Source organism: Notamacropus eugenii, chromosome 2, assembly GCF_028372415.1.
Source record: "Notamacropus eugenii isolate mMacEug1 chromosome 2, mMacEug1.pri_v2, whole genome shotgun sequence".
Taxonomy (NCBI): Eukaryota; Metazoa; Chordata; class Mammalia; order Diprotodontia; family Macropodidae; genus Notamacropus; species Notamacropus eugenii.
The window spans coordinates 527,681,377-527,704,611 of NC_092873.1; the positions used below are offsets into that span (position 1 = coordinate 527,681,377).

At 40.3% G+C, this 23,235-nt stretch overlaps 1 protein-coding gene across 2 annotated transcripts in view; it reads right to left on the minus strand.

Moving 5' to 3' along the window:
* C2H1orf141 (chromosome 2 C1orf141 homolog) overlaps window positions 1-23,235 on the minus strand; it is a 64,018-nt gene that overhangs the window by 18,777 nt on the left and 22,006 nt on the right. For both annotated transcript variants that reach the window (XM_072649768.1, XM_072649769.1), the window contains exons 2-4: window positions 17,226-17,321; window positions 16,018-16,193; window positions 10,757-10,878 (exon numbers count right to left, since the gene is read on the minus strand). In XM_072649768.1, the coding sequence (XP_072505869.1) occupies window positions 10,757-10,878; window positions 16,018-16,193; window positions 17,226-17,300 (373 nt within the window). In that variant the 5' untranslated portion in view covers window positions 17,301-17,321. The remainder of the gene's footprint in view (window positions 1-10,756; window positions 10,879-16,017; window positions 16,194-17,225; window positions 17,322-23,235) is intronic.

Consider the following 23,235-nt stretch of genomic DNA (forward strand, 5'->3'; position numbering starts at 1 on the left):
GGGCATGGATAAGATTGAGACCATCCACAGGAAGGCAACTAAGGCAGGGAAGGGCCTTGCATTCATGTCATCTGAAGATCCTATGAAGGAACTGGGTATATTTACCATGGAGAAGAGAAGACCTGAGGGCTGGAGAAGAATGGGATATGATATCTATTCTTTCTGCAATAAAGTCCATCTCTTGACTCCTTGAATTTTCATGTCATGCTCTACTGGGAGACTTATAATCCTTAAATCAACTTTATGCATCCTGTCTTTCAAGTCAATGTTCAGTTTGTATGAAGTTTTATTTTAATGTCATTGATTTTTGCTTCTCTTTATTCAGCTTGTCCTTCACTTCCTGTATTTGTTTACATTCCCAATCACTTGTTCTTTTTTGTTTATTAGGTGACACTTGCCCCTGTGGATTCAAAATTTTTCTAACCTACCAATTATTTCTGCTGTGCCCATCGTAAATTCTAATTTCACAATTTTTATTTCTCTTTTAAAACATTCAGTAACATCCTGCTGTGGTTCCATGCTTTCTCTGTTCATAGACATCTAGACTCTTTTAGTTGATTTGGAGGCCATATTCCCTTCTGTTATTAACTATTTTTTGTTGGTTTATCTGCTTATTCTCAAAGTTTTTATTTGAGTTTTCTTCCTCGTAGTATCTTTAGTAATTTCAATCATTTTCTTTCTTATTATTACCTATAATTTATTTTCTGACTCCTTTTCCTTTCATTTTGGTTTCCTTAGGGACAAACCTCAAAGTTGTCTCAGTCCCCTCCTACACTGGGCAATTCACATTTCATCAACCTCAGTCCTGTCCCAAGAGATTTTTGGTAGGAAGACATTCTATATGCCCTTTACTCCAAACTCAACATGAGTCCTCAATATGGGTCCTGGTGATGACTGTTATTCATCAGTTCCCTCCCCTTCACTACCATACACACAAATACATACACAAAATGGGGGTCAGAGCAGGATGTGATTTTAATCCTCCAGGAATTTTGTCAGATGGTTTCTTTATTCCTTGGCTATCTATTTTATTTTAAATTATTATTTTTAAAATGCATGCTGTTGGCTTGTTAGTAAGATGTAAATTGAGTTTGAGATGATTTTTTTTTTAGCTTGTCAGATGATCCATACTAGGGGCTCAAGTTAATTGAGATAGATCTTCCAAAATACTCTACTTGAGTTGTAAACTGGTCCAAACACTTGGGAGACCAATTTGGATCTATATCCAAAGGGCTATAAAATTGAGCATACTCTTTGACTCAGCAATGCCACTGCTAGGTCTGTATCCCAAAGAAATCAAAGAAAAAAGAAAAGACCTATGCATAAAAATATTTATAGCAGTTTTTCATAGTGGCAAAGAATTGGAAATTCATGGGGTGTCCATCAGTTGAGGAACGACTGAACAAGTTGTAGTATGTGATTGTGATGGAATACCATTGTGCTATAAGAAATGAAAAGCAGGACAATTTTAGAAAAACCTGGAAAGACTTACATAAACTGATGCAAAGATAAATGAGCAGAACCAGGAGATCATTGTACACAGTAACAGCAATATTGTAGGATGATCAGCTGTCAAAGACTTAGCTATTCTGATCAATAGTGATGCGAGACAATTTCAAAGAACTCATGATGAAAAATTCTACCCACCTCCAAGAAAGAACTGACGAACTCTACGTGCAAATTGAAGTATAATTTTTTTCACTTTTTTTTGCCACATAGTTAATATGGAAGTATGTTCTGCACGAGTACACATATAAAATTGGTACCATATTGCTTGCCTTCTCCATGAGTAGTTGAGGAATTAGAGGGAGGGAGAAAATTTGGAACTCAATTTTCCTGGTAATTGATTTAGTATTTTATTTTTCCCGTTACAGGCAAAAATAATTTTTAACATTTGTTCTTAAAACTCTGAGTTCAAAATTCTCTCCTTTCCTCCCTCCCCACATGGAGAAGGCATGCAATTCGATATAGGTTATACATGTGGAGTCATGCCAAACATTTCCTTAATAGTAATGTTGTGAAAGAAAACATAGGCCAAAAAAAACCCTTAAGAAAAATAAAGTAAAAAATGTATGTTGCAATCTGTGTTCAGACACCATCAGTTCTTTCTCTGGGTATGGATAGCATTTTTCATCATAAGTTATTCAGTTGTCTTGGATCATTAAGTTGCTGAAAATAACTGTGTTGTTCACGGTAGATCACCTTACAATATGACTGCTACTTTGTACACAGTGCATGTCACTTTTTATCAGAGCTCATGGAAGTCTTTCCAGGTTTTTCTGAGAGCATCTTGTTCATCATTTCTTTCTCTTTAAATAGGAGATGATTTTATTTACTTTTTAAAATATTTTTTATTCCAATATATAATTTATTTATTTTTCATTTCTTAACATTCACTTCCGCAAGAATTTGAATTCAAAATTTTCTCCCCATCTCTTCTCACCCCCATCCCAGGACAGCATGCACCCCATCCATCCCTTCCTCCAGTCTGTCCTCCCTTCTATTACCCACCCTTCTTCCACCCCCTTCCCCTCTATTTTCCCACAGGGCAAAATAGATTTGTATACTCCATTGCCTGTATAGTTTGATTTCCGGTTGCATGCTAAAACAATTTTTAACATTCATTCTTGAAGCTTCAAGTTCCATATTTTCTCCCTCCCTCCCCACCCACCCTCACTGAGAAAACAAGCAATTCAATGTAGGTCATGCATGTGTAACAATGCAAAGCACTTTCATAATAGTTATGTTGTAAAAGACTAACCACATTTCCCTCTGTCCTATCCTGTGCTTCATTTATTCCATTCTCTCCCTTGGCCTGACCTCACACAATAGTGTTTGCGTCTGATTATCCCTTTCCCCAATTTGCTGTCCCTTCTATTATCTTCCCTCTTCCATCCCCTTCCCCTTTGCCTTTTTGCAGGGTAAAATAGACTTTCATATCCAATTGAGTGTATGTTATTTCTTCCTTAAGCCAAATCCCATGAGAGTAAGGCTCAATTATTTCCTTTCATCTCCCCCCTTTTCTGCTCCATTGTAGGTCTTTCTTCCCTCTTGTATGTGAGATGATTTGCTACATTCTACCTCTCCCTTTCTCTTACTCCTAGTACATTCCATTCAATAGTAAATTTTATTTTTTTTAGGTATTCTCCCTTCTTATTCAGCTCACCCTGTGCCCTCTGTCTATGTATATATACAGACATATATACACACATATACATATACATACCTACACATATATAATATACACATACATACATACCCATACACACCTACATATATATATGTATATATATATATATATATATACATTTTTTTCCACTCTAACTACCTTAATACCAAAATAGGTCTCGTGAGTTACAAATAACATCTTTCCATGTAGAAATGTAAATAGTTCAACTTTAATGAGCTCCTTATGGCTTCTCTTTCCTGTTTACCTTTTCATGTTTCTCTCAACTCTTGTATTTCAAAGTCAAGTTTTCTATTCAGCTCTGGTGTTTTCAATAAGAGTACTTGGAAGTCCTCTATTTCATTGAAATTCCATTTTTTCCCCTGAAGTATTATACTCAAGTTTTGCTGGGTAAGTGATTTTTGGTTTTAATCCTAGCTCCTTTGACCTCTGGAATATCATATTCCAAACCCTTCAGTCTCTTAGTGTAGAAGCTGCTAAATCCTGTATTACCCTGATAGTATTTCCACAATACTTGAATTGTTTCTTCTGGCTGCTTATAATATTTTCTTCTTGACCTGGAAACTCTGGAATTTGACTAGACCCTCTGGGTCTAGAATATCAGGGCAGTTTTCCTTGATAATTTCTTGGAAGTTGATGTCTACGCTCTCTTTTTGATCATGGTTTTCAGGTAGACCAATAATTTTAAAATGATCTCTCCTGGATCTATTTTCCAAGTCAGTGGTTTTTCCAATGAGATATTTCACATTGTCTTCTATTTTTTCATTCTTTCAATTTTGTTTTATAATTTTTTGGTTTCTTATAGAGTCAACTTCCATCTGCTCCATTCTAATTTTTAAAGAACTATTTTCTTCAGTGATCTTTTGAATCTCCTTTTCCATTTGGCTAATCCTGCTTTTTGAAGCATTCTTCTCCTCATTGGCTTTTTGGATCTCTTTTGTCATTTGAGTTAGTCTATTTTTAAAAGTGTCATTTTCTTCAGCAGTTTTTTTTGAATCTCCTTTAGCAAGCTGTTGACTCACTTTTTATGATTTTCTTGCATCGCTCTCATTTCTCTTCCCAGGTTTTCCTCCACCTCTCTTACTTCATTTTCAAAATCCTTTTTGAGCTCTTCCAAGGCCTGAGATCATTGCATTCTTTTGTATGTTTTGGATGTAGAAGCCTTGACTTTATTTGAAAGGATGGAAGAAAATACCTTTTCACCAAGAAAGTAACCTTGTATAGTCCTAGTTATCCCCCTTTCTTTGGCATTTTCCCAGCCAGTGACTTGACTTTTGAATCCTTTGTCAAGTGGAGGGTACACTTTAGGGACCTGTAAGTTCTCAGTTCCTCCAAGGTGTCACAATCAAGGGAGAGGAGTTTTCTCCTTTCCTGGACTGTGTTCTAGTCTGGGAGCAGCCACAAGAACTCTTTTCTGCCCAGGATCTGTGAGTTGGATTCCCTCTTTACAGCCTCCATCAGCTCCACCATGCCGGTGCTCCTTCTCACCCCAGGACAGCCACTCAGGACTGAGACTCAGATTGGCTCATCAATTCCCCCAGCATCTTTAGGGCAAGGGCTCCAAAAGTGGATGCTGCTGCTGCAGTGGCTACCACCACCCTGCAGTCAGGGCTGGGGCCAGACCACAGTCCTTTCTCACCCAGGTGAAAGAGCTTTCTTGTTGACCTTTGAAGCTGTCTTTGGCATTTATGGGTTGAGAAATCTGCAAACCATCACCTGCTGCCCATGACTCCCCACCCTGAAGCCTGCTCCCATGCTGTCTGTACTGTGCCATGGCCAAGGCTGTGCTGCACCACACTCTGCTCTGAGCTGGATGCAATAGACCTTTCCTGTCCACCTTCCAGGCTGTGTTAGGCTGGAAATCTCTTTCAGTCTGTTGTTTTGTGGCTTCTGCTGCTCTAGAATTTGTTTAGAGTCATTTTTTGCAGGTATTTTATGGGCTATGGGGAGGAGAGCTAAAGCAGGTCTGTCTTTCTACTCTGCCATTTTGGTGCCACCTCCCTGTTCCTCATTTCTTACTGCACAACAGTATACCATCATAATGACACACCATAATTTGTTTAGTCATTCCCCAGTTGATGGGCATCCCCTCAATTTCCAATTCTTTGCCCCCAGGAAAGAGCTGCTACAAATAGTTTTATACATATAGGTCCTTTTGCTTTTTGTTTTTTTAATCTCTTTTGGGATATAGACCTAGTAGTGGTAGTGCTAAGTCAAAGGGTATGCATGATTTTATAGCCCTTTGGGCATAATGGAACTCATTTTTTTTAATGAATTTAAAGGGAGCAGATTCTGGGAAGATGGTGGAGTATACTCATCAGAAAACTCTGGGTTCTCCAAATTTCCTCCACAGAAAAAGACAGAACATCACCTCAGAGAAGCAAAAATAAACAGGGGGTAAAGTAATTGTCCTCCTAAGAGAGGTCTACCTATGAAAAATGTAGAGAAAACATCCTTTATAAGTAGAGAAAATCCTTTGGTGTGGTGCAAGCAGCCCCAAGGTCTTAAGTGGCCTACAGGCTGCAAGTTGTATAGGCCTTTCCTAAGACAATTTGAGAAAACTCCAGGAAAGAGGCTCCATGGGTGAAGTACAAACACCTCCAGGCTGACTGATGAATCAACAAATAACAAGTCCTGAGGGCAGCCAGGTGGAGAGGCAGCCTCAGCTTTAGAAACTTCCACCTCAAAGATAGTTCAGGGATCTGATGGCTGGGTAGGAGAAGATTGAAGACTTTCCACTATCCAGGAAAAAGGGACTCCAAGCGCAGCTGTGCTGACCAGACACATCCCAGGTTATGACTGTGGGGAAGAAGGAGGTAGCACTTAGCTGGTGAGTGCAGTTGTGAGGGGAAGGAACCCTGTTGGCTGTGGGAAGGAGAGCAGAGTCCCTGGTTTCAGTTCTGGGGCAGAGAGGATAGCTGTCATTTGCAGGTACTGGAGGGATGACAGGGAAAAAGATCATTTGCAGGATAATGTGGCTTGGAGCCCTAAATGTGGCTTAGGAGTGAAGAGGAGAGCCCAAGGTTGGGCCCTGAAAGAGATCTCAAAAAATACCAGGTAAGAAGGATCTGAGGCTTGGGGCATCCTTCCCCATACTTTGGGGCTACAACTTGATTACACTAATAGCTGCTAAAATAAATAAATAAATAGAGAGATAAATGAATGAACAAATAAAACAATAAATAAAATGAGTAAGCAAAGGAGAAATAGTTGTTATGGGGATAGAGATAATCTGGGATCATATTCAGAAGAAGATAATGGAGTGTAAAAAAAGCCACTCCTGTTTCAATGAGAAATGTCAAATGGTCTGAAGCACAAAATGAGTTCTCAGAAAAATTGAAAAAGGACTTTAAAAGTCAAACAAGAGAGACTGAGGGAAAATTAGGGAAAAAATAAGAGCAATCCAGGAAAATAAAAAACTTAAGGAAGAAAATGATCCCTTGAAAACTAGAATTGGGCAAGGGGAAGTTAATGACATTCTAAGACACTAAGAAAACAGAAAACAAAATCAAAAGAAGAAAAAAAAGAAAAGAAAGTGAAACATTTTATCAGAAAAACAATTGATCTGGAGAACAAATCAAGGAGAAATAATAAAGAGCACTTGGTCTACCTGAAAATTATGATTAAAAAATCTTGAACAATATTATAAGAAATAATCAAGAAAAATTGTCCTGAAATTCTTAGAACAAGAAAATAAAGTAGAAATAGAAAAAGTTCACTGATCACCACCTGAAAGAGATGATCCCAGGAACTATATGAACATAAACATAAAACACTTTTTATACAAATAAACTCATATCTAAATAATTGAAGAAATATTTATTGTTTATGGTAGGTAAAGCCAATATAATTTTTAAATGGCAATTTTATCTAACTAATCTGTTTATTCAATGTCACTATTTTACTTATTTAGAAAAAATAATAATAAAGTTCATCTGGAAGAACAAAAGATCAGGAACTTCAAAGAAACCAGGGAAAAAAAGATGTAAAGGAAGTAGATTCAGTAGATCAGACCTTACAACTATATTAGAAGGTGAGAGTCCTGTTTTAGTGTAAAAAGAATAATTTCAGTTATTTTAAATTAAAATTTTCATGCATGAATAGAACCTAGGTAGCCAAGAACAGAAGGAAGGCAGAAAATTGGAGGGGAAACACATTCATAGACAATCTATCAGATAGGATGCGATTGAGTTGGAATAGTGGATAGGATGAACTAATTGATTGAGGAAAATACGAAAAGACTTGGATTTATGTAGGAAGATGCCATCCACCTTCACAGAAACAGATAGCAAGAGGAAAGAAACAGTACAGTTTTACATACATGTTGATGAGTATGTATGTATATATGTGTGTATATACACATATATGTGTGTATACATATGTGTATATGTATATATGTATGTGTATACACACATATATAAACGTGTGTGTGTGTGTGTGTGTGTGTGTGTGTGTGTGTGTGTGTATATATATATATATATATATATATCCATACTTAATTGTAGCCTTCTTTAGGGTGGTGAGGGGAGGAGAGGAAAAATATAAAGTAAAAGGTGAACAGCAGAGAACAAAATAAAACCAACAAGGAAGAAAAGAAAAGCCATACGTTTCGGAAACAATGTGCTAATATTTATTATATAGATTTTCCTGTAATGGAAATTTATTGTTTTATATTGAATCATCTCTTGGTCTGCTTTATATGGTAGCAGGTTTTTATTTTCCTTTTCTCATTTTGTTTTTGTTTGAAATTTTTAAAAGTGACCAATAATATATAATTTTTTTAAAGGAGAAAAGGAAAATGAATGTCTAAATACTCCACCTGGAAACTAATATTTCTCATGAGTACTGGGTTGTGTCAAATTGGCTCCATCTCATCAGAACTTCACAGCAAGATGGGGTGTCAAAGCCCATTTCTGTTAGATGAATATGATTTTCCATTACTTTCCGCTGTAAAATGGAAGGTATTGAGAAAAAGAAATCTCCCACCACAACCAAGGTAACCAATGTTATACTTAAAGTGAATCAAAGGAAAAAATGGCATTCAGAAAAGTATGAAAAGTGGTATTCAAAATGTTGATAATACTTGAAACTTAGAGAGTATCTATTCAACCAGTTATCAAGATACTGAGAGTGAAGTAAAATCAGGTGACCCTCTCTTTACACAGCAAGTGTGTTCCTGAAAGGTATAGAAATGAAATGCTTGTAAAAGTGGGACCATATTTGAAATGTACTAAGGTAACATGTCTTTTAAAGATGTCTTCTGGTTAATTATTTGGAAAAGTCAAGACTCCCTTGAGTGTGAAGAATCTAGAGGTTTATCTAATGGTTTTCTGAAGGGAAGACACGGTCATTTGGCACTGGATCAGAAATTGCTTGAGAAGGAGCACAGCTCCACCACATCTCCCCATTAATTTTCACTTTTGAGGTGATAATCCCAAAAGTATTAGCACGTTGGTTCATTTTTTCATCATTCTTAAACTGTCTTTACACTTTTAACTGAACATCCAAGTTCAAGATTTTGTGTTGAATTTTTCTTCATTCCCCACTACTAATGGAAGCACAGAAACTTAGAAGGTTCATAGGATGATCAGTCTAGAGACAGAAGGGAAATTGGAGGTCACCAAGTCCAACTATCTCTTTTTACAGAAGAAGAAAATGAGGTACAGAGAGTTGGAGTCATTTATACAGTCATTGGCATCTAACAAAGAATCTGAACCCAGATTTCCTTGACTCCAAATCCAATACCCTATCCTTTACATCACAGGTACTAACCTGGGGCCCATAAACTTAAAAAAAATAGATATTTTGATAACTGTTTATTATTTTCAACAAATTAATTAATCCAATTAATAATTCAATAAATTTACAATTTCAATATTATTAGTTTCCTTTATAAATTTTTATTTTATGCATTTAAAAATGTGATTATAAGAAGGAGTCAATAGGCTTGACCAAGTCTGCCAAAGGAGTACGACACACAAAAATCTTAATTCAAGACAAAAAGCATTCAATTAAATGTTCCTACAGTGTGCCAGAGGCAGTTGGGTGGTGCAGTGGGATGGAGGGCTGAGCTTGGAGTCAGGAAAATCTGAGTCCAAATCCAACTTTGGACATTTACTAGCTGTGTAACCCTGGACAAGTCACTTAACCTTGTTTACCTCAGTTTCCTCATCTGTAAAATGAATTGGAAAAGGAATTTTGCAAACCACTCAAGAATCTTTGCCAAGAAAACCCCAAATAGGGTCCCAAATGGTCAGACATAATTGAAATGACTGAACAACCATGTTCCAGGACTGCAGTAGAATGCAATGCCTTTAGACCTCAGCAAACTACAGACCTGAGGGACAAAGCGAGTCTGCCACCTGTGTTGGGATGGTCCAGCAAAGAATGTATTTTACCTTTTAAAATACAATAACATTTCATTTAAATATGTACAAACCATTCTTAGCTTACTGACCATACATCTATGCCTTTTTCCAGATGTAATGTGCTCAAAGGTCTAATACTTTAATGCTGCTCAAACACTCCCAATACTCAAAGGTGGCTCTTAAATCCGCTTAAACCTTCTCTTCTCCAGGCTAACCATTCCCAGCTCCTCCAATGGACTCTTATGTGGTCCAATCCTGAGGCCCATCACTATCCTGTTGCCTTCTTCTAGACATTCTCCAGGGCTCCCAGAACCATTATTCTTGGTCAGTTCTCTAGGAAAGAGTAGAAGAGACCATCAAGCCCTTCATTCTGGACACTGGTCCTATGAATCCAGCCTAGGTCTCTAGTTCATAATGAACTTTCAATTCATCAGAATGCCCAGATCTTCTGGTGAACTGCTCTTCACGCATATCTGTCAATCAGTCAACAAGCCATGCGCTCTACTAAGCCCTGGAAATAGAACTAAAGGCAAAAATCTTCCTTCCCATTGTACTTGTGGGCTCATCTTGCTCTTGTGAAATTGGGTTGAGTAGTCCAAGTGGAAGACTTTCCATGTTACCTTGTTAAATTTCATCTTAATCCACAGCTCAGGATCTGGTAGAATCCTGGCTGTCGTCCAAAGTGTGACAATTATTTCTCCATGCTTTGTGTTAGCTGCAATCGTGATCAGATTGTGATCTCTACCATATGGAGGAATTGGTGCAGTGAATAGAGCTGAACTTGTGAGTTAGGATGACTGAATGTTTAAATCTCTCCTCAGACATTTTCTAGCTCTTGCACTTAACCTCTGCCTGCCTCAGTTTCCTCAAATATAAAATGGGAATATTACATTTGTAGTACTTATCTTATGGAGCTATTGTAAGGATCAAATGATATGATATAAAAAGTGTTTTTAAAACCTTAATAGTCTATTTAAGTATCAATTAATATTATTATTGTTAATAATAATCTATATCCTTGATAAAAACGTTAAGCTCATTAGAGAGAATCACATTGGGATGTCTTGTTAGCCTACTTCATCTACTGTTCTTCAGTGGGGAGAGACTCCTAAACCTCTCAACAACTTGTCAGAAATATATGAGGCTTATCACTATATGACTTCCAGAATCCAAATAAACTTTATATTTCATAAGGAATTACCTAAAGGCTGATATTTCAGGTTGCCTGGAACAGAATAAGGTCTTATATTTGCCTTTCCAAAAAGACACTTTCTGGGCAAAAGTCCAGAAGTTAGAAGTTTGGGCTTCCATGCATTCAAACCACTGTAAATTAAGAAAAATAAACAATTAATAAATTAGAGATAATTTATTAAAGATACATTTATTAATGGACAGGGTAGGAATTTTGAGGGAGAAAAAAATACATGCTCAGTCAATCACCTCAAAGGATCCCAGAAATTTAACATTGGAAGGGACCTCAGTCTCTATCTAGTCCATCCCTTACCTTATCCAGAATCTAAGCTCCAATTCTGGCAAATGGTCATTCAATCTTGTCATAATTATCTCCCATGATAGGGAGCCCACAGTCTCCTGAGGTAGCCAATTTCACTTTTGGACAGCTCCATTAGGAAGCATTTAGTGTGTTTCAGTGTATGAGGCTTTCAAGGCTAAACCTGCATCTTCCCCCACTGGATGATGGTTCTGCCTTCTGTGACCAAGCAGAAAAAAGCTAAGCACTCTTTTTGGATCCCTACTATGATAAGGTATATGAAGCTATCCATCATAGCTCTGTGTCAACAGCAAATCTTATGGACATGCCTTATTTGTTTTTAACTAAATCAAGTATCAAAAAATGTTTCTTAGTACAGGACCAAGCTCAGATCTCCGGGGCTTTCCCTAGCATGCTGACATTGAGTTACTATTGCCTGATCTTTGAGTTTTGCCATTCAGTCAGTTCTAAGTTCTTCTAATTGTGTTATTGTCTAGTCAACATCCATCTTTTTCACAAGAATGACATATACTTTTATAATAATCACTAACATTTATAAAATGATTTAAGGTTTACAAAGTATATTTTGTGTATTTTGGGTATATTTGTATGTACATTATCTCATTAAATGTTCACAATAATCCTATGAGGTAGGTGCAGTTATTGTCCCTATGTTACACAGGGCGGAACTGAGGTCCAGAAAAGTGAAATGACTTGCTTGAGGCAGGATTTGAATTCAGATCTTCCCAATTCCAAGTCCAGCACTTTATTCACTGGACCATTCAGCTGTCTTTAGCTTGCTAAAAAAATCCAAATCATCTAGCTTAGTATCCCCATCCAAAAAATGGTACCAGGGTCCTCCTGTTCTGGATGAAACTGGGCTGGCTCTGGGGATTTTCCTCTTCTCTTTTTTAGACATTCACCGACCATCTCCTTAATGACGTGTTCTAGAATTTCCGTGGAATCAAAGTCCAGTTTCCAGGCCTCTAGTTTGCAGACTTGTCTTCTCTGTTTTGTAAACAGAGGAAATAATTGCCCTTCCAACACTTGGTATGTCTTCTGTCTTTCCTGATCTCTGAGATGATCGCCCACATTGGGCTCAGCCATTGGAACTTGACTTGGATTCATCCAGGGCAGCTTACTCTCTCTCTCCTTACTGATCTTGAGTACTGATGCTTATTAGTGGTTTTTCTCCATGTCACTCTCCTTTCTAGAGAACCCAGAAATAAGACTTGAGTAGCCCTCTATTCTCTCTAATATGAAGTATCACTGAACCATCCTCTCCCAGCAAGTCTTTCTTTCTCTTCGATTTTTCCTATGCTCCCATTACAGCCTCTTTCTACCCATTGCTTCCCATTTCACCCTCTTGGACCAAGGTTCTTAACTTGGGGGTCTGGGAGCTTAAAAAAATTGATAACTGTATTTCAACATAATTGATTCCCTTTGTGATCTTACCTATTTTATTTTATGCTTTTAAGAACATGACTCTGAGAAGGGTTCACAGGCTTCACAAGGTGACCGCCCAAGGGGGCCCGGAGGCTAAAGAACCCTAGCTTCAGGTCTGGATAGAATGCATCATATCCCTTGTGCAGGTGATGGTCCCTAGCAGGACCTCCTATTCTTCAAGTTGTACACCCCCTTGCTCTGACAGATTTTCCCATATCGCATTTTCTCATTCCCCTGTTCACCATCTCCAGCTTATCTCCCTAGCCTGAACAGCATTGCCCATTCATCCAAAAGGAGGGTGTAATAATCCTGCTATAGTCTGGCCAGGGAGAGACTGGCCTCTCCCACTCTGACTCCATGACCCTCTTCCTTACAGCTCCTAATGTCATTTTGGTCCTCTTTGAGCACAAAGGACAATAACCAATCAACTATATTCCAGGCACTGTGCTAAGCAACAGCTCTGTGAGGTAGATGCTATTATGACCCCCATTTTACAGCTGAGGAAACTGAGGCAGACAGAGGTAAAATGAGTTGCCCAGGATCACAAAGCCAGGAAGTGTCTCATAACTCAGGCCATCCTGACAGCAGGCCTCTGGCTCCATGCATGCACCACCAGCTGCAGAGGTCCATTCCTGGGGGTGGCAAAGTGGCAGGTGCAGAAGGCCTGGCTGCAGATGTTCATTCAGATTGAATGATCCCTCATTGGGGAGGTGACTAAGGGGATTCCTATACAGGCAGAGGCTGGACTGAATGATCTCCAATTCCCTTTGCAGCTGAGCCTGTGAATTAATATTTTCTAGGCCATGATGAGCCTAGCGGCATCCTCAGCTTCCGAGTTCTCTATGTCTTGGTGCCATAGTTCCAGGACTGTCTCAGCTGCTTGAGTCATCCTTGAGGTGGAAGGAGTTTGTCACTGGGGCTCCTGATCTGGAATCTAGTGATTTCTTTCTTATTGGTCTCTAGTGGGAGGAAGGATGATCAAGGACTACCTGTGTACATTGGCTCTGAATGAGGCCCGCTGGGGGCAGGTCTGCAAGGGCAGTTGGCATGAATACAAAACCTTGTAGATTCTCTAGACTTTGGTAGACTTTTAGGTGGGATCATGGCTAGAATGGGCAGATGGGTCTCTATCCCAGAACACGCAGGGCTCATCTGGAGAATGGGCATCATGGCCCACAGACCAGGGTGGGAAGGGGGAGAGGAGGTTGGCTGTGGCAGGTGGCAGGAGGCTGGAATCATGCATGGCTATTTCTAGATACTTGGCACAAACTGATCTCTCCCTACTTCTTTGTGTGTAGCTTGATCCTTAACCCACATCTACACATCTGGACTCTGCTTTTCTCTGCCTAACTCGGCTTAAATCTCTAGTCACTGACCTTGGCCTTTATCCTCACATTCTCCACCTCCTGTGGGGCCAGACCCTCTGGACTCTGGCCTCAGCTCTGTGGCCACACCTGCCTGCTTGGAAATGAACATGACCTGTCAAACGGGGAATAACTCCCTTTCACAAAGGTTTCTTTGAGCTCTCAAAGGTCTGTTGAAAACTGCCTGACAACAAAGGAGAATCAAGAAAATAAAGGTGGAGTCTCTTGGCTGCTTTCTCCTGGTCTGACCCCTTCCACGGAGGGCTGATGCTGGTGGGAAAGAGGGAGAGGCAGGAGGGCACCTGGGAGATGGACCCAGTTCACTTTTAGGTGAAAGGAATGTAGACTTCAAACTTGTAGGTTTCAAAAGGACAGGAGTCCAAACTTTTGGTGACCCAATGCTCCCCAACACTCTGGCATCACAGAGTCCAAGGTTTATGCCAAGTTTATAACGACCCCTCTAGTGACCATGTCACCTGGACTTGTAGGAACCAAGCTAAGAGGCAGCCTATTCTCCCTGGAGACCAAGGTGGTGGAAAGGGAAGGCTGTGGCCCCAGGTGTTGGGAGGAAAATGTTTGTACCTTTGCTGCTGTATATCCTCAAAGTAAATGACCCTTTGGAAAAAGCCAAGTGAGGATGAGGATGAGAATGATGATGGAGACAAAACCCTATTCCCCCATCTTTAAATATTGCTAAGGTGCATCTGCCCCTTCATTTTTAGGCTGCTATAGACTGGTGTCTAATCTAAGAGACCATAAGCTACCACGGAGGAAGGGGATCCCTTCTCCACAATCCTATTATTAATGGAATTCTTGCCTTTTTTTTCTTAAAAGAAGAAGCTTTTTAAAAGAGTGCTGGACCTGGAGTCAGAAAGACCTGAATTTCAATTCTGCCTCAAATATTTGCTAGCTCTGTAGCCCTGGGAAAGTCACTTGACTAATCTCAGCCTTAGTTTTCTCAATCTGTAAAATGGAGATGATAACCAGAGATAACCTTTTTCTTGTTGATCAGGTGTATCTGAAACTTTGCAACTCCGTTGAGTTTATTGGGTTTGTGTGGTTTGGTTTTTTTGGCAAAGATACTGGAGTGGTTTTTTAATTCCTTACCCAATTCATTTTATAGATGAGGAAACTGAGGCAAAAAAGGTTAAATAACTCGCCCAGGCTTACATGCCTAATAAGTGTCTGAGGTTGGACTTGAACTCAGGAAGAGGAACCTTCCTGATTCCAGGGTCAGCAGGCTGCACTATGGCACCACCTAGCTGCCCTTGTAAATCTTAAATTACCATACATACACATATATGTATATGTGTGTGTGTGTGTATATATATTTTTGTAAACACATTTTAGATGAAATTTCTCTATTTTATTAAAGCTGATTTTAATTAACACTGATATTTCTATAAATCTTTTACTTTGGTCTGGACCTGTGAGTTCATCTATGTAAGGAACTTTTGCTGTGGAAATTCTCTTCTCTCCTGTAGAACGACAAGTCATTAGGATCCTGGGTTAAACGGTAGAAGGAGCCTCCGAGATTATTTCATTCATCCCTCTTGTTTTATAAGTGAGGAAATCAAGGTCACAAAATAGTTTGGCAATGTTCTTTTTCTTTCCTTTCTCATTTTTTGGTTGGGGGAAAGTCCTTTACGCAAGATAGGTGGTACATTAAAATGTTAAAAATATGATGCTTGTTTAATGGTACCCAAACTGGTATCACCTGTATATATAATCGCACGCATTTGAAAGTATGGAACAATGTTTTCAGTGGAGGAAAGGGCTTGGATTCAGGAAGACTCAGTTTCAGATCCCACCTTTGACACATCCTAGCTGTGTAACTATGGGCACTTCTCAGAGCCTTGATTATCTTAGAGTCCCATCTACGAAATGGGAATAGAAGGGGCATGGTGGCAGGGTAGATAGAGCGCCTGCTTCAAGGTCAATTAGACCCAAGATCCAAGTGCCACCTCTGATCTATACTAGTTATATGACCATGGGCAAGTCATCTGACTTCTCTGGGACTCAACGGCCTCATCTGTAGGGGTTGGATTTGAGGGTGTGTAACGTCCCTCCCAGCTTTAAGTCTAAGCTCCCTCAGTAAGTCCCTAGAGGTATGTCAGTGATCCAAACCATGGCTCAGGGCTGGACCATCTGATTCCCACCTACCTTGTTAGCTTGGTGTCCATCTTTTGACCATTTGCCGAAAACTGTTCCTTTTGGGAGGACTCTTTGAGTTTGGCAGCAATGCTTTTGGGACAGGGCTTTTCAAAGCCTGTGTGGAAGTCAAAGGTCAGGGGAATATGCAAATTCTTCTTGATGTTGATATTTTGCATCCGACATTTCTGTGATGGAGCAACAAAAACTGGCCTTAGTGGAGTTGTGAACGTGGTCATCTTGTTACCAGAAAGCACAAATGAGGCTTCAATTCCGTTCAACCTAAGCTGCATGTATTAAGTACCTACTGTATGCCAGACACTGGGGCAGGCATTGGGTAAAACAGAAAAAGATAAAATAAGCACTGTCCTTAGGGGGTGTCGATTCCACTGGAAGACTCACAATCCAGCTGGTCTGGAAGAGAGAGGATAGAGGGAAGAGCACTGCATTAGAAGACAAAGACCTTGGGTTCAAATCCCACCATGATGCTCCTTTACCTATGACTTTGGCTAAGGTGTTTTCCTTGTCTGGGCTTCAGTTTTCTCAGATGAAAGGGTTGAACCAAATTATCTCTGAGATCCAAATGTGCAATCCTGTGAGGCAGCTTGGTGGCACAGTGAACAGAGTACTGACTTTGGAGTCACTTCTCACCTCTCAGAGCCTCAACAACTCCCTTGGATTTATCTATGAAATCACAGATGAGTCAAAATCTGCGCTGGTAGAGGGATTCCTCACACTGGGGGTTCCACAGGCTAACAAATTAGAACTGCTTTCTACATTGCATGTGGAGGGATTAATACTTCCATAAAATACTACTCAATTTCATTTGAGGTCTATTGTGGTCTCAGATATGTGTAGTTATATTGGTAAGTACTTTTAACCCAATTATAAATCTAGATAAATAAGTGACCCTCAACCCCCTTGCTTTGTAGATGAGGAAATTGAGGTCCAGGGAGACAAAAATGACTTGGCCAAAGTATTATGCGTCACAGGCAGGATTTGAACCCAGATCTTCTGACTTCAACTTTTACCATAGTACTTGTGTCTGGCTGCCTATGAATCAAAGTAATCCAATTTTACAAATTAAAATTTTTCAGTCCCAGTCATTCAAAAGCCCCATTAATAAAAAAAAAAAAAAAAGAGTGAGGGGCAAGTTCCTCAGATCAGAGTGTTCATTTTTATTCACATTAAATTTATTTTACCCTTGACCTTGTACTAACCAGTGTCCGCATATCCATCACCTTCTCTGAACGTTTGTCCATGGCCGTTAGCTTCTCTAAAAGTCTTTCAGTCATTTTTGTTTAATAATTTTTTAACTGAAAGAAAAACAATTCAGAAAAAATGACAAAAACATTGTTAGCTTGTGAATTTTGTCCCATGACTCCCCATCCCTTCCTTTTCCCCCAATACTTTACCAAAGGCAAGAAAAATTCCTCACTAGAGGATGATAAGATTTTGCCCTGCTCACCCACCCTCATCCTCATAACAAACTGGCTGCCGGGTCTTTCCAATCAAGACCGTCTCTCCTCTGTCCTGATTCTAGTGTTTGTCATCTCTGCCCAGAACTATATAGATAGCCTTCTAATGGGTCCTATGCTTCCAGAATCTTCTCTCTTCCATTCATTCTCTGCACAATAATAACACCTAACATTTATGAAGTTCTTTAAGTGTCTTATTTTATCCTCCCCAAAATCCCAAAATGGAGGTGCCATCATTATCTTCATTTTACAGATGAGGAAACTGAGACTGGAGTAGTGTAAGTCACTTTCCCAGACCTAGATCTGAACTCAGGTCTTCCTGCCTCTAGGTCCAGGGTGCTATCTATTGAGATACTTAGCACTCTCAAAGAACATCAAAATTAATCTTCCTAAAGGACAGGTTTGACTGTGCTCCTCTCTCTCCCCACTCAAAAATCTTCAGTGGTTCCCCTTCTCCTTTAAGATAAAAATCACAATCTTTAGCCTGGTATTTAATGCTGTAGCTTCAAGCACCCCAGCATCATAGGAGGGTCTGTTGCACAGGTTCTTAGATCTGCTGTTATAAAAGGAAAGTGACTTTGAGGGATCAAAAATCTTCTTTAATCACATACACCAACAGAGAAAATCCAAGCAGAGAAATAAAGACCAGCAGACAGGGCTTCCAACTATCTGACCATAAGCAATACATACATCACAGATCAACAGCAGATCCAACTGCCTGACAATTACATACATACATAGTTACCAGAGAGAGAAGCACCAACATCTGGGTTTTCAAAAGGGAGGCTTATTTATTTTAAGTTTTCAACATTCATTTCCACAAAATTTTCAGCTCCAAATTTTCTCCCCATCTCCCCCACCTCAAAACTCCTTGCATTCTGATTGCCCCTTCCACCAATGTGCCCACCCTTTTAACACCCCTCCCTTGCCTTATCCCTATCTTCTCCCTTGTCCTGTAGGGCAAGATAAATTTCTATACTCAGTTACCTGTATTTCATATTTCCCAGTTACATGCAAAAACAATTCTCAACATTTGTTCCTAAAGCTTTGAGTTCCAACTTCTCTCCTTCTTCCCTCCCCACTCATCCCCACTGAGAAGGCAAGCAATTCAACATAGGCTATATATGTGTAGTTTTGCAAATGACTCCCATAATAGCCATGTTATGTAAGACTAATTATATTTCCCTCCATCTGATCCTGCCCCCCATTTCTTCTATTCTCTCTTTTGACCTTGTCCCTCCCCAAGAGTGTTTACTTCTAATTACTCCCTCCTCCTATTTGCCCTATGTTGGGGGTGTAAGCTCAGTTCCATGTGGACAGTCTCGGGCAGGTAAAAGTGAGGACTTCTAAACCTTAGAGTTCTCATGAGGCCCCCCAGGGAACAGCAGGGAATTGAGGTGTGAGACCGAGCTATGAGCTATCTCGTGAATTTCCGCCTCTTCTCGTGAGAAAAGTGATGGGAGAGAGCATCCCCGCCCTTGAGATTGGCCCGGGTCTGAGCATACCTATTGTTATCTAACAGGCACGGTATTCAGGTGCAAACTATGCGGCAGGAGAGCTTAAGTAGGGTCAGGAAAGCCTGAAGGCGCTCTTAGCGCTGAGGGGCCCTTACAGGATAGAAGGCCCCTCTTCCTTCTCTCTTCTTTCTTCCCTCTCCCCTCTCTCCCCACTTCCACTTCTGCTTTCATTCTCTTACTGTAAGATCTTTGCCTCCTTGGGAGATTTCCCCTCTCTCCTAAGGAAGAATTCCCCCTGCACATGTAACCAAGACCCTGAATAAAGCCTAACCCTTGTTCAACTCTGGAAAGTCTCTTCTCTCATACGTTTATCCGGTTTGGCCAGCCGAAGACCTGCGATAGGTAAGGTAAGACTCGGGTAGCCCTCAGGCCTCTAGGCCTGGCAGCCCTACCTTCCATCATCCCCCCACCCTGCTTATCCCCATTTCCCCTACTTTTCTGTAGTGTAATATTGGTTTTCATACCAAATTGAGTGTGCATGTTGTTCTTCCTTGAGCCAAATGTGATGAGTAAGCTTCACTTTTTTCCCTCTCACCTCCCCCCTTTTCCCTCTATTGGAAAAGCTTTTTCTTGCCTCTTCTATGAGAGATAATTTGCCCCATTCCATTTCTCCCTTTTTCTTCCCAATCTATTCCTCTCCCACCCCTTAATTTTATTTTTTTTAGCAATGATTCCTTCCTGTGCTCTGTCTCTGTCTCTGTCTGTGTGTGTGTGTATAATCCCTCCAACTACCCAGATACTGAGAAAAGATTTCAAGATTTACAAATATTATCTTTTAATGTAGAAATGTAAACAGTTCAACTTTAGTAAGTCTCTTGTGATTTCTCTTTCCCATTTACCTTTTCATGCTTCTCTTGATTCTTGTGTTTGAAAGTCAAATTTTCTTTTCAGTTCTGATCTTTTCATCAAGAATGCTTGGAAATCCTCTATTGCACTGAATGATCATTTTTTTCCCCTGAAATATTATACTCAGTTTTGCTGGGTAGGTGATTCTTGGTTTTAGTCCTAGTTCTTTTGACCTCTGGAATATCATATTCCATGCCCTTCAATCCCTTAGTGTAGAAGCTGCTAGATCTTCTGTTATCCTGATTGTATTTCCACAATACTTGGATTCTTTCTTTCTAGCTGCTTGCAATATTTTCTCCTTGACCTGGGAACTCTGGAATTTGGCTACCATGTTCCTAGGAGTTTCTCTTTTTGGATCTCTTTCAGGAGGTGATTGGTGGATTCTTTCAGTATGTATTTTGCCCTCTGGTTCTAGAATCTCAGGGCAGTTTTCCTTGATAATTTCATGAAAGATGATGTCTAGGCTCCTCTTTTTTTTAATTTAACTTTTAACATTCATTTTCACAAAATTTTGGGTTCCAAATTTTCTCCCCTTTTGTCCCCTCCCCCCACCCCAAAGCACCAAGCGTTCTAATTGCCCTGTCTGCCAATCTGCCCTCTCTTCTATCATCCCTCTCTGCCCTTGTCTCCATCCTATACCCCTTTACCTGTATTTCTTATTTCCTAGTGGCAAGAACAGTACTCGACAGTTGTTCCTAAAACTTTGAGTTCCAACTTCTCTTCCTCCCTCCCTAGGCTCTTTTTTTGATCATGACTTTCAGGTAGTCTCATAATTTTTAAACTGTCTCTCGTGGATATACTTTCCAGGTCAGTTGTTTTTCCAATGAGATATTTCACATTATCTTCCATTTTTTCATTCTTTTGGTTTTGTTTCGTAATTTCTTGGTTTCTCATGAAGTCATTAGCTTCCATCTGTTCCATCCTGATTTTTAAAGAACTATTTTCTTCAGAGAGCTTTTGAATCTCTTTTTCCATTTGGCTAATTCTACTTTTTAAAGCATTCTTCTCCTCATTGACTTTTTGGACCTCTTTTGCCAATTGAGTTAGCCTATTTTTAAAGGTACTATTTTCTTCAGCATTTTTGGGGGGTCTCCTTTAGCAAGCTGTTGACTTCCTTTTCATGATTTTCTTGCATTGCTCTTATTTCTCTTTCCAATTTTTCCTCTTTACATGATTTTCAAAGTCCTTTTTGAGCTCTTCCATGGCCTGGGACCATTGAATATTTATTTTGGAGATTTGGGATGCAGAAGCCTCGACTTTTATGTCGTCCCCTGATGGTAAACATTGTTCTTCCTCATCCAAAAGAATGGGAGAGAATACCTGTTCACCAAGAAGGTAACCTTCCACAGTCTTATTTTTTTCCCTTTTTTTGGGCATTTTCCCAACCAGTTACTTGACTTTTGGGTCCTTTGTCAAGAGTAGGTTATACTCTGGGAACTGTAAGTTCTCAGTTCCTCCAAGGTGGTACAATCAAGGTAGAGGAGTTTACTTCCTGGGCTCTTGGCTGAGATTAAGATCAGCTGCTCAATTCCCCCAGGGGCTTTAGGCAGGGGCTGGGCTGACACTCAGGGCTGAGGTTCAGATAAACAGCTCAATTCCACTAGAGGTTTTATCCAACAATGGAAGTCAGATGCTGCCTGCCTGCCATCGTCTGCTGCTGCTGCTACTGCTATTGTTGTCACCACCTGGGCTGCTGCCTGGAGCTGGGGCTAGGGGAGAACCCTGCTGCCTTGTCACTGACCTTTGAAGCTACCTTTCATGTCTGTGGGTTGAGGGATCTGGGAACCTCTGTTACTCCTGGGAATTCCACCCCTGAGGCCTGTTCATGTCCTCCTCTTGGCCACCACACTGCCAAGGCTGGGCTGGGATCCATTCCACATCCCAGTGCAACAGACCTTTCCCATCTGCCTTCCAGGTCATCCTGGGCTGGAAATCTCTTCCACTCTCTTGTTCTGTGGCTTCTGCTGCTCTAGAATTTGTTAAGAGTCTTTCTGTACAGGTATTTTATGGGCTATGGGGGAAGAGCTTGAGTATGTGTGTCTTTCTACTCTGCCATCTTGGCTCCACCCCCAGGACTGGGGGGCAGGGCTTCTTAATGGATACCCAAAGTCTCATTTAGCACATGAAACTTCCTCCAAGCCTCCAAAAGCAAAACCTCACCTCAGAGTATAAATACACTTTTCAGAGCTGGAGGGCACTGCTACCCTCCTGACCCAGTGCCTCATTAATTAACAAAAGGTGTGGGCCTTCCTATAAAACAAGCCTCCCCTAATCAAGTTTCTGTTAATGGGCTCCAGGTGAAGTTTATTAATGGGCAGGGAAGATCTTTAATTAATATTACAAAAGCAGACCACAGTGGGAGCACCTCCCATCTACCTTAGAGGTAATTTCCCACTTCACCTATCTGTCAAATCCAGGTACTTTCTGGGGTGCCATTTTCCTCCTCCATGCCTTGGCATAGGTGATGGAAGGTGGTCTATCCTCCCCTTGTGCCTCCCACTTAGAATATCCAGCTTCCTTCAAGTCCCAGCTTCTGATATTAAAGCCCATACACTCTTGAATTCCCTTATCTCTGGGCACTTTGGTAAACTCGTGGAAGATAGAGAGTTTCTTCTTCATCTTTGCATCCCCAGCTCCTCCCATAGTGCCTCCCCCAAAGCACATAATTGGCCCTCCCCATACTCTTCTCTGTCCCTGTTTCACTCCTTTTCCCATCTCTACTTTATCTCCAAGTTGTCTCCCCCATTCCAATTTGAGCTCTTTGAGGACGGCACCATTTTTTTGACTTTCTTTGTATCCCCAGTATGGATAGCTAGAGGGGCACAGTGGATGGAATGCTGGGTATGAAGTGAGGAATACTCATCTTCCTGAGTTCAAATCTGGCTTCAAACACTTACTAGCTGTGTGATCCCAAGCAAGTTACTTAGCTCTGTTTGCCTCAATTTCCTCATCTGTAAAATAAGCTTGAGAAAGAAATAGCAAACCATTCCCATATCTTTGCCAAGAAAACCCCAAATAGGGTCGTGGAGAGTCAGACAGGACTGAAAAATGAACAACAAAAATACCCCACATGCCTGCCACATAGTAGGTGCTTAACAAATATCTGCTGTTGATGTTGATATGGTCACCAACTCTCTTCTATGTCTAAGTTCCTGACAAATTTTCTCATTTCCATGAAAATATATTTCCTCCACTTAAGTATATGTACAAATTTAGACTTTAGAAAAGCAACCAGAATTGATTCAATCAAACGGGGCCATCTGTTGTGGCTTCCACATGGTGCCAACTGGCCACCTCCTCTCCTAGTTTTCTTCCTTGGGCTTTCTATTTTGAGTCTCTGTGCTAGCACCATGCACTGAATTTCTGTTCTGAGGTCAAAGGGCATAGTC